This window comes from Hypomesus nipponensis, chromosome 23 (assembly GCF_054491055.1).
Source record: "Hypomesus nipponensis isolate SF chromosome 23, ASM5449105v1, whole genome shotgun sequence".
NCBI classification, from domain to species: Eukaryota; Metazoa; Chordata; class Actinopteri; order Osmeriformes; family Osmeridae; genus Hypomesus; species Hypomesus nipponensis.
Window position 1 is genome coordinate 20,736,797 of NC_140383.1, and position 15,844 is coordinate 20,752,640.

The following is a 15,844-nucleotide window of genomic DNA, read 5'->3' on the forward strand; positions in this document are numbered from 1 at the left end:
CCAATCAACATCAGAGTTTGCCCTCTGTCCGAATCACAGAGAACACTCAGAAGTGCCAGTAGAACAAGGTGTTGCTAAGCAATTTCCTCGGCTTCAAGTATTACACTTCACCCTAACTTATTATAACAATAGATCTGTTAGAGGCCTATATATAGTTAATTGGAGTCCTACGTCATTGCTAATGGAATCAGTACTGCCTGATCCTGAACTGAATGACCTGTTAATATAAAATCTTCTAGAACCTGACTGGCTTGACAGAGGACCAGTGCGTAACCACTGTAATAACGGGTAGACTTGTTCTCTGCTTGACAACAGACAGGAAGTTGAGAGAACTTTTATTTACCAATCAGGTTACTTGGAACTGGAATTTGCTGGAGGAGTATATAAATAACCCAAAGAACGAAACTGTAGTTCAAGTCACCTCTGGCCCCCACCCCTCTCTGTTCTCTATCTCTGCCTCTCTTTCTTTCTCCCTTTTTTCTTTCTCTCTCTCGATCTCATACACTCTCTGTCTCCTCCTGTTCTCAGTCTCCTCCTCTCTCTCTGGGCGTGTAGGTGTGTGTTGCCACAGGCAACATTCCAGAAGGTGTGTGTTATCACCCAGAGCCAAAAGATGCATTCCAGAGAATTCACATAGTTGTCATACTTCCGGCTTTGAGAACAAATTGAGTAGCACCCCAGTCACTGGAAGGGTGTGTGTTGGCGGGTGTGTGAGGCCTTTACATTACAAGTTGGACCTTCATTTGAAAGGCTCACAGAGACCCAGACTCATAAAGAACGGGACAGAGAGAGGAAGACGGATATAGAGGGACAAGAACTCACTTCCCTTTCATCATATGTATGATAGAGAATACATGAATATGGTCGCTTGGCAAACCTGCTTAACTCATTCTGCTCACTGGTCTTTTTCTCTCCCACTGTCGCTCTTTAGCTTTCCTTCCTTTCTCTCCCCTCTCTCTCTGCCCCCCCCCCCTTCCCTCTATCATATTTATGAAGAGCTCAAGTCTTATCTCCTCACAGCTGCAGGCTGTCTCCCTTGAAAGACATTTCAAAAATCTTTGAGAGGAGAGATGGTGATGGGTAGAAGAAAGGCAGTAGGGTGGGGGGTCGAGCAAAGAGGCTGGGGTGCGGGGGAGGGCAGGGAGTCAAACTGGGGGTGAGGGGGGAGGGCAGGGAGTCAAACTGGGGGGGAGCGGGGAGGGCAGGAAGTCAAACTGGGGGTGAGAAATATTGGCTTTGGCGGGGATGCAGAAAACAGTGCAACTCATGAGGCTCATTTATTACAATTCATTTAATTCGTTTAACGTTTTGTGGATAAATCTTTCAATGAAAGCTGTATTTTTAATAGTATTCAGAAGACTTGACTTGGTACTAACACAAACGCACACACGTTCAAAGACACAGACACAAACACACAGTCACAGACTGACAATAACAAGTGCAAAAGGAACCACAGCAACGCCTAGTCGAGAAATTGTTGAACAAAAACCATTTTGCTGTTTGTGTCAACATTTGTGAGTGACCAGAGTCTAACCTAAGTCTGTTTGTGTCTTCATAGATGCAGTCCTGGTTTGGAACGTTCAACCCAGAAAGGGAGAGGAGAAAGGTAAGGATGCTCCTGTTTAAATATCCAAACCCTGAACAGCAATTCAGGTCCAACAAGGGTGTTATAAGAATATAGTTCTATCGACACAAACACAAGTACACACACACACTTAAACGCACACACTCTGACACACATACTCCGACCCGTGGATTAGAGCATGTGTAGGATTAGCTGCTGGGGCCATGCTGGGAAGTTCTATCTCCCAGTAGGGAGCAATTTGACCCCACAATACCCCACCTCAGTCAGGGATCTGTGTTTGTGTTGCTAGTTTCCATCCTTTCTTCCTCCCCTGGCTCCTTCTTTTTAGAGAGAAAGATCGGGGTGAGGAGAGAGAAAAAGACAAGGGGGGAGGGGGGTGTGTTAAGAGACATGATGGCTTTGATTTTGTCACGGTTGGTGTTTTAATGTGACAGTCGTGTGTGGTGCTGCTGGGTCATGGTTGGGCCTGAGGGAATACAGAGGGAGGGCAAGGTAGATGCTGCCTTCTTGTGGCAGTTGTATTAACTGCAGGTTGATCTGAGGTAACCCATCCTCCACTGTGTGTGTGTGTGTGCGGCAGTACTCCCCTCCTGCTCGTGTGCTAATTGCTCTGTGTAACCCTTTGTGTGAATTAATCAGCAAACCTCATTTGCCATTTCTCCATCTTTCCCATCTCCCCTCACTCACCCAAGCCCCCTCACGTTTTGTCTTTTTCTCTTAGTCCGTCTCTTTCTCTGTACCACTTCCACCCACACAGGCACAAACGCACATATAAAAAACAAAAAACACAAACACACAGTATGAATAAAGCAGCAAGCTAGGTTCATGGACATGAATATTTATGAGCGTTTATGCACGCGCCGGGATGCTCTAAAACAACATTCCCCCTCCTCTCCTACCCGTTGATGCTTTCTATGCACTGCGTGTGTTTATACGTGTGTGTGTGCGCCAGCATATGCAAACCACACAAATGCTATCCTCGCCGGTTGTGTGACCACTGTTCTCGTTGGCGATTTCCCTCGCCCCACCACAGCTGCCCTAACCCCTCACACACACACACACCATACGTACGTATATTGCCAGTGTTCACTGACTGTCATGGAGGTTATCGGTTACCCTGCTGTGAAACACTGTGTGACTAAGGGGCACACATGCGTGCACACACACACTTTTACTTTACACTCTTGTACTCACACACACACGTAGAAACACACACGTTCGGCACACAATCTTCATCAAACAAACCCCATGCACAGGTCAGGCTCAGGGTTCTTGAAAGTGAAGGTGGAAGGGCGAACACACACACACAGTCTGGCATTGTCTTTGTTGGTTAGACTGCTGTCTGACATCAGTAAACAGCATGGGGCTTGTTCTGAATGTTCACATGCGTGTTTGTTTGCTTTTCAGCAGAAGCGTTGCTGTGTGCGTGTAGGTGTGCACATAGGGTATGCTGTTTATTAATGATGTTGTTATCTTTAACAGACAGACGTTATTTTAGTCTTCGTCTGGAAGGCGTCGACCGTTAGACCACGGGCCCACGTATTACAACCACATACCCTTCAACGCACTGCTTTATTCTGCATGCATCCAAGCCCCGATGAGTTGCTCACAAACCGGGCTCTCGGCTAGAAAGTGGGAACGCTGATTACCGTCGCTAATGTGCGTCATTAACGAAAGGCCGCGGAACCCGCCGTGCCTAATTGCCGTTTCATTACCCCCCGCTGCCAAGGAGCACGAGGCCTCTGACACGAGAGGACTGTGATTAAAACCTTGAGCCTCATTTCTTCAACCCTCCCCTTTTCATCTCTCTTCTCCCCACTTATGCATTCCCCTCTCCACTGTATCTTCCCAACGACCAGAGAAGCAGCGGTCAAACTCACTCTTCAGACAGGTTTTGAACAAATAGCTTATGTAAAAAAAGAAAAAAACAATAATAAAAAAATTGACCTTCATAATTGCATAATTAATTGTTTTTTGCTACAAAAAAAAACAACGAGATTATGTAAACTACAGGTTATCCACAGCACAAAACTACACGTGCGCCAAGATAAAACCCCACGGGGACTCACTCTTGTGGTTTTCATTTGAATTGTTTACACCCTGGTGCCGTGGCAAGCAACCGCCATGCTTTCCTTGTGACTAATTAATTTCCATATTGTGGCCGGGGAGGGGGGGGGGCAGTCGTGGTTAAGGTTTTTGGAGCGTGTGGGTATGCGTGTATGCGTTTCCACGCTGTGAAATAACAGGCGCTGGCTCTGCAACCCTTTTCAGGGGAAGGAGGGGGGAAAAAACACTTGAACAGAGAGGAAATCAATTCCGGCCCGCGCTCTGTCTATTCCACTTGCGGGAAATGGATAACGGTCGGTTAAAAGCCCTCTCCCATGTGCGACAACGCTGTATGTGTGCCTGCCTGCCTGCGTGTGTGCTTGCTTGCTTGCGTGCGTGCGCACTAACACATTATTAGTAAGTGATTATTCCCGCCTCTTTCCATTCAGGTGTCCTTGGCTAAGGAGACAAAGCATTTGAAGTGGTACCCTTCCGTGTATCTTCTGGTATCTCTGTTCCCCCTCATCAACAGGTAACACTTCTGTTTGCATCTTAGTGTCTCTCTGTGTGTTTGAACAGTTTGTGTGTGTGTGTGTGTGTTTGTTGTGCCTTTGTGTGTAAGGTTTACGAGGTCTTTAAAACCAGTCTGGGTAGGGAAGGAAAAGGGGCATGTAGGCAGCTAAATGATAACACCTGAACATTTTTACTATCCCTCCCTATTTCCCCCCCTTTCTCCTTTCCTCCCATACTGTCCCTCCTTCTATTGCTTTCTCTATACACCCCCCCCCCTCCCCCCAAATGCTCCCTGGAGACTATGATTGACAGGTCAGGGTTACTAAGTGATTAGCTGCGGCGGCTCTGCTTGTCGCCACGGAGATGTACGCGGAGACGCGGGTCAATTACGGGGTCACCGTCTCTCAAAGGCTTGGCTGAACACCGCCCATCCCCCCTTCCTGCCCTCCTCTCTGCCTCTCTCCCTCCCTCCTTCCCCCTGCTCTCCTGCTGTCAGCCGATGAAGATGACAAAATGCATCCTGTGCTGCATGCCTGCCTTCTTTCTTCCTTCTGATCTCCTCTTTTTCTCTCCCCCTCTCTCTCTTGCACCTTTGTGTCTTTGTCTTTGCTGTCCTTTCTCTTGTCCTCCATTCCCTTGCCTTTCTGTCAATTTTTCCTCTCCCTCCACTTCTTCCGTGTATAAAGGCTCTCTCTCTCTCTCTCTCTCTCTCTCTCTCTCTCTCTCTCTCTCTCTCTCTCTTTCTATCACACTGTTACACACCCTCTGATTTTCCTTCAGAAAAAAAAAAACCTGGAATCGTCGTACTCCTACTGATTCTCCTCCTTCTCCCTCATTCACTGCGCTGGCTGTATGTATTTCCCCAGCTATTAATGCGTTGGCTCCGTACCTCGCTTTCTGCTCCACTTAGGAGGGAAGGGGAAAGTTCCCCCCCCCCCCTCTCTCTCTCTCTCTCTCCTCCTATCCTCCCTCGCTCCCGGAGTGTGTAATTGCAATGCAGCTGTATACTACCATACCGAGCTCCGCTGATCTGGTGTGTGTGTTTGTATGCCTACTAGGCTATGCCTGTGGGTGTCAAGGAAGTGTGGGGTTCGTATAAGGCATGGGTGTGTGTGCGCACAGATATGTGTTTGCATGTGTGCGTCTAGGCCGTGTGTGTCTATGGAGTGTTTGCATGAGTGTGTGTGTGTCTGAGTGGGAGATTATTTTTCTCTGAGCTCCAAAGCCTCCTAAACAGGGTTTAGAGAGACGGCCCGGGGCAGCGGCTAAAGCTTCTCTCTGTCTCTCTCTCTCTCTGTCTCTCTCTCTGTCTCTCTCTGTCTCTCTCTCTCTGTCTCTGTCTCTCTGTCTCTCTCTCTCTGTCTCTCTCTCTCTGTCTCTCTCTCTCTGTCTCTCTCTCTCTCTGTCTCTCTCTCTCTGTCTCTCTCTCTCTGTCTCTCTCTCTCTCTGTCTCTCTCTGTCTCTCTCTCTCTGTCTCTCTCTCTCTGTCTCTCTCTCTCTGTCTCTCTCTCTCTGTCTCTCTCTCTCTCTGTCTCTCTCTGTCTCTCTCTCTCTCTGTCTCTCTCTCTCTGTCTCTCTCTCTCTGTCTCTCTCTCTCTGCCTAACCCTTGTTTCTTGTTCCACTCTCCCATCTCCAGACTCTCACACTCAACATACTTTAGCTTTCTCCTGTTTCATTCAACTTTACATGCACACACATGCAGGCGAGCAACATACCCGCACACATGTTTAACAGCCACTGGTAAATGTTTTAATTGTTTGCCAGCTGTGGCAAATGAAGTTGGTGCAGCCCCTGTATTTATGATGGTGTTTTCACCTCTTTCTCTCCCTTGCTCCGCCTTTGCCCCTCTCTTCCTCTTTCCCTTTTCTGGCTTTCACACAGCTATTAAGCTATTATACAACATACCGCCCCCCCCCCCCTCCCTCCCCCCCCTCCCTCCCTCCCCCCCTCCCCCCTCCCTCCCTCCCTCCCTCCGTTTTTCATCCTATCCTTGTACTTTATCCCCCCTCCCTTGTAATCTTTCACCCCTCTACTAATCTGTAATACCTCTCCCCTCTTTCCATCCAACCCCGTCTCCCCCTCCCATTTCCATGTTATATACATGTTTGTCAAAATATATTTTAGCGATAAAGATATATAGATTTCCTGCTTCAGGCTGGCCTACAGTGTGTGTGTCTGCATACGCATATAAATGTGGCTGCGTGCACAGGCGTGTGTGCGCGTGTGTGTGTGTGTGTGTGGGGGGGGGGGGGGGCGGCGGCAAGTGTGCCTTGGGCACGCAGACCTTCCCCGTCTCCTTTCTTCACTCGGAAAAACGAGGGAGGAAATCTCCGAGCTGCAGTTATTATTCATCCCTCAAAGAAAACGGAGTAGGAGGGGGGGAGGGAGGACGAGAGACAGCACGAGGGAGGGGGGATACATCAACTCTTCTTTCTCGTGCTCTGCATTCTATATCCCTCTCTCTTTCTTTCTCTCTCCACATCCTCACCCCACCTCTCACACAATCTCTCTCTCCTCTCTTACTCTCCCTCTCTTTCTCGCCTTGGCAGCTGTTTTTTCTCCCCCCCCCCCCACTGCAGTTATCCAGTCTCCTGCACAGTATTTGCAACTCTGTGTGTATTGTTAAATATAATTTGGAGTTTACTTTAACACAGTGATTTACCTCTTTGTTTCTAAGTGCATATAATTCGGACAATAAATGTGTGCACGTGTGTGACTAGATACTGTGTAGGACGCGCACACAAAGCTATCAATGTGTATGTGCCTGTATGAGTTGTTATATATGTGTGCAGTTCTTGTTTGTGTCTGTATGTGAGTTCTACTGATTCTTGCTGGGGACAGTGTTGTCTTTGTATCTAGAAATGGAGAGGCCTTCAGTCACCATCCCTCACTGAGCACGACTGCTCTCTGCTATTCATCCTCATTTACAAGCCTGGCCTATATACAGTACACACACACACACACACACACGTAGAGGCTAAACACACAAACACAGAGACTGGATGCACGACACGCATAAAAACACACAGCAGCCAGACACACACACGGTGTTGAAACACACTGCCACATAGGCTGCGTGACATGTTTCACACATACAAAGGCAAAACACACACAGACCTGACACGCGTACACGCGTCTCTGACAGCTCTCCCCGGCACATCTTTAAATATTCACCACTCTGGCTGCGCTGAGAGGGCCGTAAATGCTGCCTCACACTCAGAGGAGTCTTGAGTGATTCCCCGATCACACACACACACATGCACGCACGGACACAATCACTCACACTAAAGCACATGGACACACATACACAAGCAGCCTTACGACGGCATAATGAAGCGCACACATGCAAGGACACATGCATACACACACCCAACATGCAAAGGAGGTCCCGTGCAGTCGATCAATAAAAAGTTACCTCCACACGCTCACATTGTGTTGTTTGTGTGTAGCTTGTGTGTGTGTAGCCTCTGTGTGTGTATGCGCTGTTCTGGCTCAGAGGGTTGATTGGTGTTGTGTTCCAGGAAACAGCATGTGTCTTTGTTTGGGTTATATTCCACTAGTAATTTTAGTTGTTAGTAATCCCCTGTGTGTACAACTGTGTGTGTGTGTGTGTGTGTGTGTGTGAGCTGTGCTTCTCTGTAAGTATGTTAGGGAGAGGGAGAGGGAGAGGAAGAGAGGGGGAGAGAGGGAGAGGGGGGGAGGGGGAGAGGGGGAGGGGGAGAGGTGTGAACAGATATGACCCAGGTGAAGTATACCTGCTACCCTTCCTAACCAAGAACAACCTGCTAGACTCTCACCAGTCTGGCTTCCAAACCAGACTATCGACAGAAAGTCCTTTACAGGTGGTGTAGGGGGCTCTCAGTCGGAGGCTCTAGACCCTCAGACCTCTCATCTGCGCTGGTCCTCCTCCAACGGTCTGCAGCCTGTTTTGCGTATGACAAGGTCAGGCACCAGCTTCTCATCTGAAGGGAACCTTGCTATGGGTTGGGCCCACAGGGATCTGTGCTGGAACTCATGTCCATGTACACCAAAACTCTCGGCTTGGTAGTTGGATCACATTCTGATCACATTACTTCTCTTACCACTTCTACACTGACGGTCCTGTCCTGTCCACCCTCCCCGAGTCGACTAAACAATTTCGGCTTGTATGGCTGACATCCCCTATTGGATGTCCTCACATCAGCTGGAACTGAATCCCGATGAGGGAGCTACTCTTCATCCCTGGCAGATTCTGTCTGGCACAAGAGCCCTCCATCACTATTGACGGCATCTCTGTGGCAGTCTCTTGCTTGGCAAGAGGAGTCAGATGGCTACGTGGTAAGGGAGTCGGGCTAGAATCCCAGCCGTGCCAAATTATGTTGTGTCCTTTGGCAAGGCACATCACTCTTCCGTCTTAGTTACTCCCTTCTCGCTGGCCTACCAGCGTGCCATACGCGCTCTGCGGATCATCCCGAAAGCTGTCGCCCACCTAATCTTTAAGCTAGCCAAGTGCTCACACACAACTCCCATGCTGCGATTGCTCCCCTGGCTGATCGCTACAGGGATCAGGCACAAATCCCTGACACTTGCTTATGCCGCGGCCAACGGGACATGCCCCACATACCTCCAGCACCTTATCCAGTTGGATGTACCGACTCGGGCGCTTTGCGCTGCAACATCGGGTCATCTCGCAATTCCTGGGCAGAGAAAGAAGGGACCTCCCTCTCCTTTTTCTCCTTCCACGCTCCCCAGCGATGGACTGACCTCCCCGTTCAACTTTGCACCTCTCCATCCCCACAGTCGTTTAGCCGTGCTCCCAACACGCTCCTCTTCAAGCTTCACCTTGACCGACATCTCTTTTGCTTGACCTAAAGGCACCAAAAGCAGAACTCGGCAGTTCATTACTTCTAGTGATAACTGCACCTTTGCTCCTTCTGTGTATACGAGATCCTGTTGTTCAACTGTCTGGCAAAAGACTGCACCCGCGAGACAAAGAAAAAGGGAGGGATCAAAAGGGAGAGGTAGGGGGTGGAAGGAGAACGGTTGGGGAGTGAATAGTGAGAAGTGGATATTGAGAAATTGTGTCATTCAGGTGAATGAGAGAGTGATGTATAAGGTTGCCTGAGTGCTTATCATACAAGACAGGCTCACCAACGTTTCTGGGGAGCAAACCGTTGCTACTGTGTGCATGCGTGTGTGTGTGCATGCATGTGTGGGTATGTGTGTGGTAATGTGTCGCTGTGCTCCACTGCCTACACACACACACATACGCACACACCAACCAGGCGCTGCCTGCAGCTACACTCTCTCAACTCATTCATCTTTCATTAGCTTCACACTAATGTATGAGAACCCTGCACACACAGACAACCTCCACTTTCTTTCTCTACCTTTTATCTACCTTATATCTTCTATATCGCTTTCCCCCTCTCTCATACAGTAGCCGCATATACACACAGACCAAACAGCACAGGTGAACAGTCAGGTTGAACGGTTTCTCTCATATCCCCAAACCACATAAACCACAGAGGGGGAGAGAATGCCTCAAAAACTCTGATCGCATTAGCAGATAAATGCCAATTTTTTCCCCACAGATTCCGAAACGTCCTTTTTTGGTAGACTGTTATAAACCTTATCACAGAGGTATTCTGCAAGAAAAACTCAAACAAAACGGGAATTGAACAGGACGTTTGTGCTTTTAGGGATGTCAAAACCAGCCTTACTCGTGTGCTAAACAGCCTTATTCTACGAACAGATAGTAATACTAGGTGTGAAAAAGGTTTCATAACATTTTCGTATTTTATCGTTCATCCTTGCCTTTCATTTCTGTGACGCAGTTTTCGTTCTCTCAGTCCTGAGACCTCTCTCTGTGTCTGTTATTCTAACTCTTTGCTTCCCTCTGCTTCTTCCGATTTGCTTTCCTCTGCTTTGTCACTGTTATTCAAACCATTTCCCTCCATCTCTCATTCATTCTTTCTCCTGCTCTTTCTCACATTTTCTCCCTGGCTGACACTTCGGTTTCTCCACCAGTAGCTTCTCTCTAACGCAGTCTCATGTCTTTATCATGTTTTTCCTCTTTATTTTCCAGGCTTGCTCTTTTTTCTTTCTACCTGTTTCTTTGACACTAATTGATTTTTCTATCCACTTCCCTGTCTTGCTATCCCTTTTTTCCTTCATTATACACACCTTTATCTTTCTCTTTGCCACCACACTCTGCTCTCTTATCCCATTCTCTGTCTCCATTTTTTATATTTCCTCTATTCATTTCTCTCCCCCAGGTGAGGGGAAAAGCTCTTTGCCTCTAATTGCAGCTGTTCCGTTGCCATGGTGCGTGTTGCTTGGCAGTACGAGGTGCGGCAGTGTAATGTGTGTGTGTGTGTGTGAGAGAGAGAGAGAGTGGCAAGTAGTTGATTGCTGGCTGCCAGCTCTCATTTCCTGGATGCCGATTGTGTTTCTGGCGGTGGCAAGAAAAAAAGAAGTAACCAGAAATAACCCCACCACAAACACTCACTCGATCAGTCACTCATTCAGTCACATATACAGTTATATATACAGTCTGGAAATATTTGGACAGTGACACCATTTTCATAATTTCGTCTCAGTACCTCACTGTAATGCATACACCAAATTTCACATTAAGTAAAACATCCCCTCAACATACTCATCCACACCTCGCCTTGGCTCCTCCCCTCCTTCCCACTCCCTCCTCCAGTCAATCATTCCTAAATCCACCATCAGCAGAAGAAACTGCCGTGTAGCCACCTGCCCTACCAACCTATTCTCAAGCCCAAACTCCACCACCTCCCCCAATCGCCCATCCAAAAGCCATCACCCCACCTCTGTTTCCCTCCTCAATAACTACCACTGCAAGGTCCCCTCCCCACCACTCTCCTTCAGCCTGGCCCATTAGACCAGCACCGTCTGCTTCCTCCTTAGGTCCAACAGTATCTCCATTGCATCCTCTGGCAATGTTTCATCTATGTCGTCCTTATTGCCCCAGCACACAGCCTAAGTGCTCTTGCCTGTATTTTATCCAGTCGCTGCAGCAACATCTTAGCTGGCGACCCATACACAAAGCATCCATAGTCGATTGCTGACCTAATGGGTCATGTGTAATCTGCTTCCCGATCACATCCCACCACTACTTGAATGAGGTTCAACACCAGTGGAGCACTTAACCTCCAGCCACTCTATATGCTTCCTCCATGTAAGCCTGCCATCCATCTATAGCCCCAAGTACCCAAACTCATACAACATCCCTATCTCCTGCACACACCTCTTTAGCTGTACTCCCTACACATTCCTCCTTGTAATGACCGTGAAACATCTCTTGACCGTGACATTCGAAATCCCCATGTCAGTGACCAGTTCTCCACAACATTTACCGCCTCGTGCACCCTCCTCATCACCTACGCCACATTTCCTGACTTATTGATGACCCCACACAGGCACGCACACACACTTCTCTTGGTTTCTTCTATTCCTTGCTGTGCCTATGTCTCTGAATGCCGTGGGCAAAGCTTTTGACAGTGTGAATTTGTCATTGTATGTTAGGTTTACGTGAGTGTGGCGTGTATGAGTGTAGCGATGCTTTTGTGCATACGTGTGTGTCAAGGTGAGTCGCCAAACTGCATGTGTGTAAAAGAGCTCTGCAGATCAGGCAGGCTGTGTGTGTGTGTGTGTGTGTGTGTGTGTGTGTGTCAAGCGTGTGTGTGTTGCAGGGGGGACTCCTGATTTATTTCACCTTCAAAGGGAAGTGAAATGAATATATGCAGCTGCTGGTTTTCCCCCTGTACCTGTTTTCTACCAGCGTGAACCGGGTGCTAGTTCAGACCTGGTGCTTGTGCCTGTTCGGAGTTGGCTCAACTGCCGAGCCTTCTAAGAAACGGTTTGATTTTCCTCGGGCTTGAAAGCCAGCAAGGAGCCAGGTCATACGTCCCAATGTACATCTCATCTTTCCCTGAAGCAAGCACATCATTAACATGGCGGAAGTCGCGTTACATTCCAAATTAAAATCAAGAATATTTTTCTAATAATATAACAGCCTATTTAGATTCTTGATAACATCAAACATGAGATCAGTGTTAGCGATAGCTTGTAGCAACCCACCTAGCATCCATTAAGCTGGTAATCGATCACACTGCAGTTAAACAAATCTATGAACACTCTCTATAGCTAATAAAGGAAGGAATCTCTGTCCTGGAACAACATTCCTTCAGGACCATGGTGCTACAGACAACTTGTGCCATGCGGAAGCACTTTCTGTATTTTGTCCGCATGCCAATTTTTTATGAATCCTCTGCACAGTTTTATAAATGAGGCCCCTGGTTTATTGTGCATTGCATTCTGACTTTATTAATGGTGTTTGAAAAACTGTGAAACTCATGGATCATGGCCAGACCAGACCAATCAGCATCCTAAGAGGAATTACTGGTAGCTACAAACGTGGTTCAAGTTAGCCGGTGATAGACAGTGATAGTTGGGTCATCCAATCCCCTGACAAATATTTTTGAAAGTGCCCTTTCTAAACTGTTTCCAAGGACAATTTCCGAGTTGGTTATGTGTAACAAACCATCTGGTTAAGTCAAGTTTGCGCCCCAGTGGCTCAACTTGTTGATCCACTGAGCTATTCATCTCCGTCAATGACATCAAAAAGGTTTCACGCCCACACGTGAAGTGTACCACAAATGTGATTTATTTATGCCTAAAGCAAGCCAAATATCCAATACAAACTTCTAGTTTTAGACGTTGATACCCTGGCCCCGTAGTTTGAGTAAAAATGTCCTTACAAAGATTTCTGCTTAGAATATCTTAGAGAAATATATAGAGTAAGAGGTGTGAGAGATGCAGTGAAAACGTAAGAGAAGTTGTGAAGGAAGTAGAGACAGAAAGGCCACAAATCTGACAGCTAAGAGATGGTTGGAAAGGATAGAGGAGAAGAGGGAGTCGAGCTCTCTCTTCCTCTTGTCCTTGTGAAGTGCCGTGTGCTGTCGGCATGGCAGCCAGAAATGTATCAACCTACCTTTCACGAAACCTTTTAAAGCCCCGAGAAACTTGGTTTAAAATAGTGAATGGTGACTGTAGGCGTGGCTGATAACGTTTTGATTGACATCTCGACATCTTGAGCTGTCTCGAGTCTGTATAACTCAAGACAGATATCAACTTGGCAGAAAACTTCCCTCCGTATGCCTGCGTCTCGTCCATTAATTGTATATAGCGGACAAGTTATCCCTTCTCAGAGTGAGAAAAAAAAGGTGTCGCTTGTGAACTTGTTGAAATGCAACTTGAGAGCCCTGATCATGTTTGAGTTGAGGTTTTGTTGCAGTTGCGCCTGTTGGGGGTGGGACAACTGACGTGGATTTTTTCATTATTGGTTTGCAGAATTATTTTGTCATGCATACCCTAGCATAACCCCGCCCAACTCAAACCCACTGTCAGGAACTTCAATTATGGATTGAAACCAGTGTCTAATACTTTTAGATGCTTACTATTATGTACACAAGACCCTAAATTACTCTTTTATATATATATATATATATATATATATATAATTTTGTATTAGGGGTGGACGTTTTAACAGTATAGGAATATATCAGAAGAAATTTTCCCTACGGTATGGATAGAATTACGGCATAAAATTACCGTACAGAACTTTAACTCAAACACTCCTGCATCCTCATAACCGATATTGCACAGATGGAGGAAAGCCTTGTTTTCAGGCTTTATCCTTTGGTTTTATATGACACTAATTCAGATGTTCCGACCGAGTCCGCAAAGGCCTGCAATCACAATCTGTATTGCTGGTCCTCCGAGAGGCTGCAGATGCTGTGGAACAACAAAATTCAGCCCGCCCTAGTGACACCAATGCTACAAAGAGCAGTGATACAGACTTTGCCATCACACAATGACCATAAAAGTTCAGGTTCGAGTAGGTTTCCTATGGTGTTCGCTCTACAGAGAGAATGTGACATTGAAACTGACCCGTCTAACCCTAACCCATACAGTAAACATATAAGAATTGCTTGGTCTTAGCTCTTTTTCAAAGGCAATTCTGCAAAAGCTGGACAAAAAAAACTCATACAACGATTAGGCACAGCGGTGCGAATTGCATTCTATTGAAACAAATGGAATGGAAATGTAAAGAATGATACCGTGATATACGTTTAAGGCGGATGAAACCATTTAAGGTTTTCAGGTTTTCATCCCCCACACTCTCAATGTCCCTCTCTCTTACATCTCACCTCTCACTGCCTCCCTCTTCAGGCTCCACAATGCGGTGTATCCCCAGGAGCCGCTCTTCCCTCTCACTCTGCTTCACGTACTGTTTGCCCCCCTCCACGGCCTGGCCAATGCCTTTGTCTTCGGTCTGGACAGAGACACCTGGAGCCTGCTCAGCCCCACAGGAATACAGGTAAAGACACCACTCTTCTCTCGTTCCTCTAGACACCTCTTCCTTCCGTTCTCTCCTCTACTCATCTCCCCTACCCTACTCTCCTCTACACACTTCTCCCCTTCCACTTTCTCTTGTACACACCTCTTCGACACACGTCCTCTCCCCTCCTGTAGGGATGTTTAGATTACAAGGCACTGACGAAGAAAGGAAAACCGACTAATGTCACGGGTACTGGGAAGGGAGCACAGAGAACTGAGTTCGGAAGTACATGACCACACTTATGTTTGTGTTTGTGCACATATTTTAGTGACATAAAATATATTTATGTGACGGTGTCTGAGAGGGAGTTAGTGGTGTGTGCGTGCTTGTAGGCAAGCGTGCGTGTTCTATCATGACTAACAGGCGGTTGTTATTCATCATGGCATGCGAATCCCGGCAGCCCACACACATCAGGTGCGAGATTGGCAGGGGGAGACAGAGCGGGGGTGGGGGTAACGGCGTCAAAACATTCTCCCCTTTCCACAGTGAATCTGTATTTTTACACTCCTTTTTCTCTCTCTCTCTCTCTCTCTCTCTCTCTCTCTCTCTCTCTCTCTCTCTCTCTCTCTCTCTCTCTCTCTCTCTCTCTCTCTCTCTCTCTCTCTCTCTCTCTCTCTCTCTCTCTCTCTCTCTCTCTCTCTCTCTCTCTCTCTCTCTCTCTCTCTCTCTCTCTCTCTCTCTCTCTCTCTCTCTCTCTCTCTCTCTCTCTCTCTCTCTCTCTCTCTCTCTCTCTCTCTCTCTCTCTCTCTCTCTCTCTCTCTCTCTCTCTCCGTTATGAAATCTCCGTTATGAAATCTCCTCCGCTTTCACAGCGCTGTTTTCCTTTTCCAGGCTTTTTCCTTCTGTTATTCTCTCGGTCTTCTCTATGAGGTGCCTTGCCTCCGTTGCTGTCTACCTCATTCTCTGTCTGTTCTCCTTTATCATTAATACTTGGCACATTCTTTGCAATTCTTCTAGTTATTTTCTCAGTTTCTTTCTCTCCTCCCTTGTGTACCTAACTCAGTTCTATCTGCTCCTATCTTTTAGTCTCTTCCTCTGTCTGTAGCCTATGTCTGTCATTTACCACCTGTTCATGGCAGCAGTGTTGTCCCTTTATGCCGCCTCACAGTTCTGTATAAAAGGTATGAACACGGAATGGGGGGGGTCATTGTTGTACCGGCATTAAGCTGGCAGCGGAGGTAGTCACAGAGCCAACGTCTGTTTGAAAGGGACAGCCGGCATGGTGGGGACTACACTTATTATACTGCGATGCTGTCATGCCTCTGATTCCTAAACGCCAGCATGCTAT

General features: G+C 47.2%; 1 protein-coding gene and 1 long non-coding RNA gene across 3 annotated transcripts in view; one reads left to right on the forward strand and one right to left on the reverse strand.

Moving 5' to 3' along the window:
• Positions 1 to 15,844, forward strand: part of LOC146234567 (cyclic AMP receptor-like protein A) — a 30,699-nt gene that overhangs the window by 13,231 nt on the left and 1,624 nt on the right. For both annotated transcript variants that reach the window (XM_084689639.1, XM_084689638.1), the window contains 3 exons: positions 1,559 to 1,606; positions 4,081 to 4,163; positions 14,388 to 14,535. In XM_084689639.1, coding sequence (XP_084545765.1) covers positions 1,559 to 1,606; positions 4,081 to 4,163; positions 14,388 to 14,535 — 279 coding nt within the window. The remainder of the gene's footprint in view (positions 1 to 1,558; positions 1,607 to 4,080; positions 4,164 to 14,387; positions 14,536 to 15,844) is intronic.
• Positions 1 to 15,844, reverse strand: part of LOC146234568 (uncharacterized) — a 28,478-nt gene that overhangs the window by 9,283 nt on the left and 3,351 nt on the right. The gene's annotated exons all lie outside the window — the stretch shown is intronic.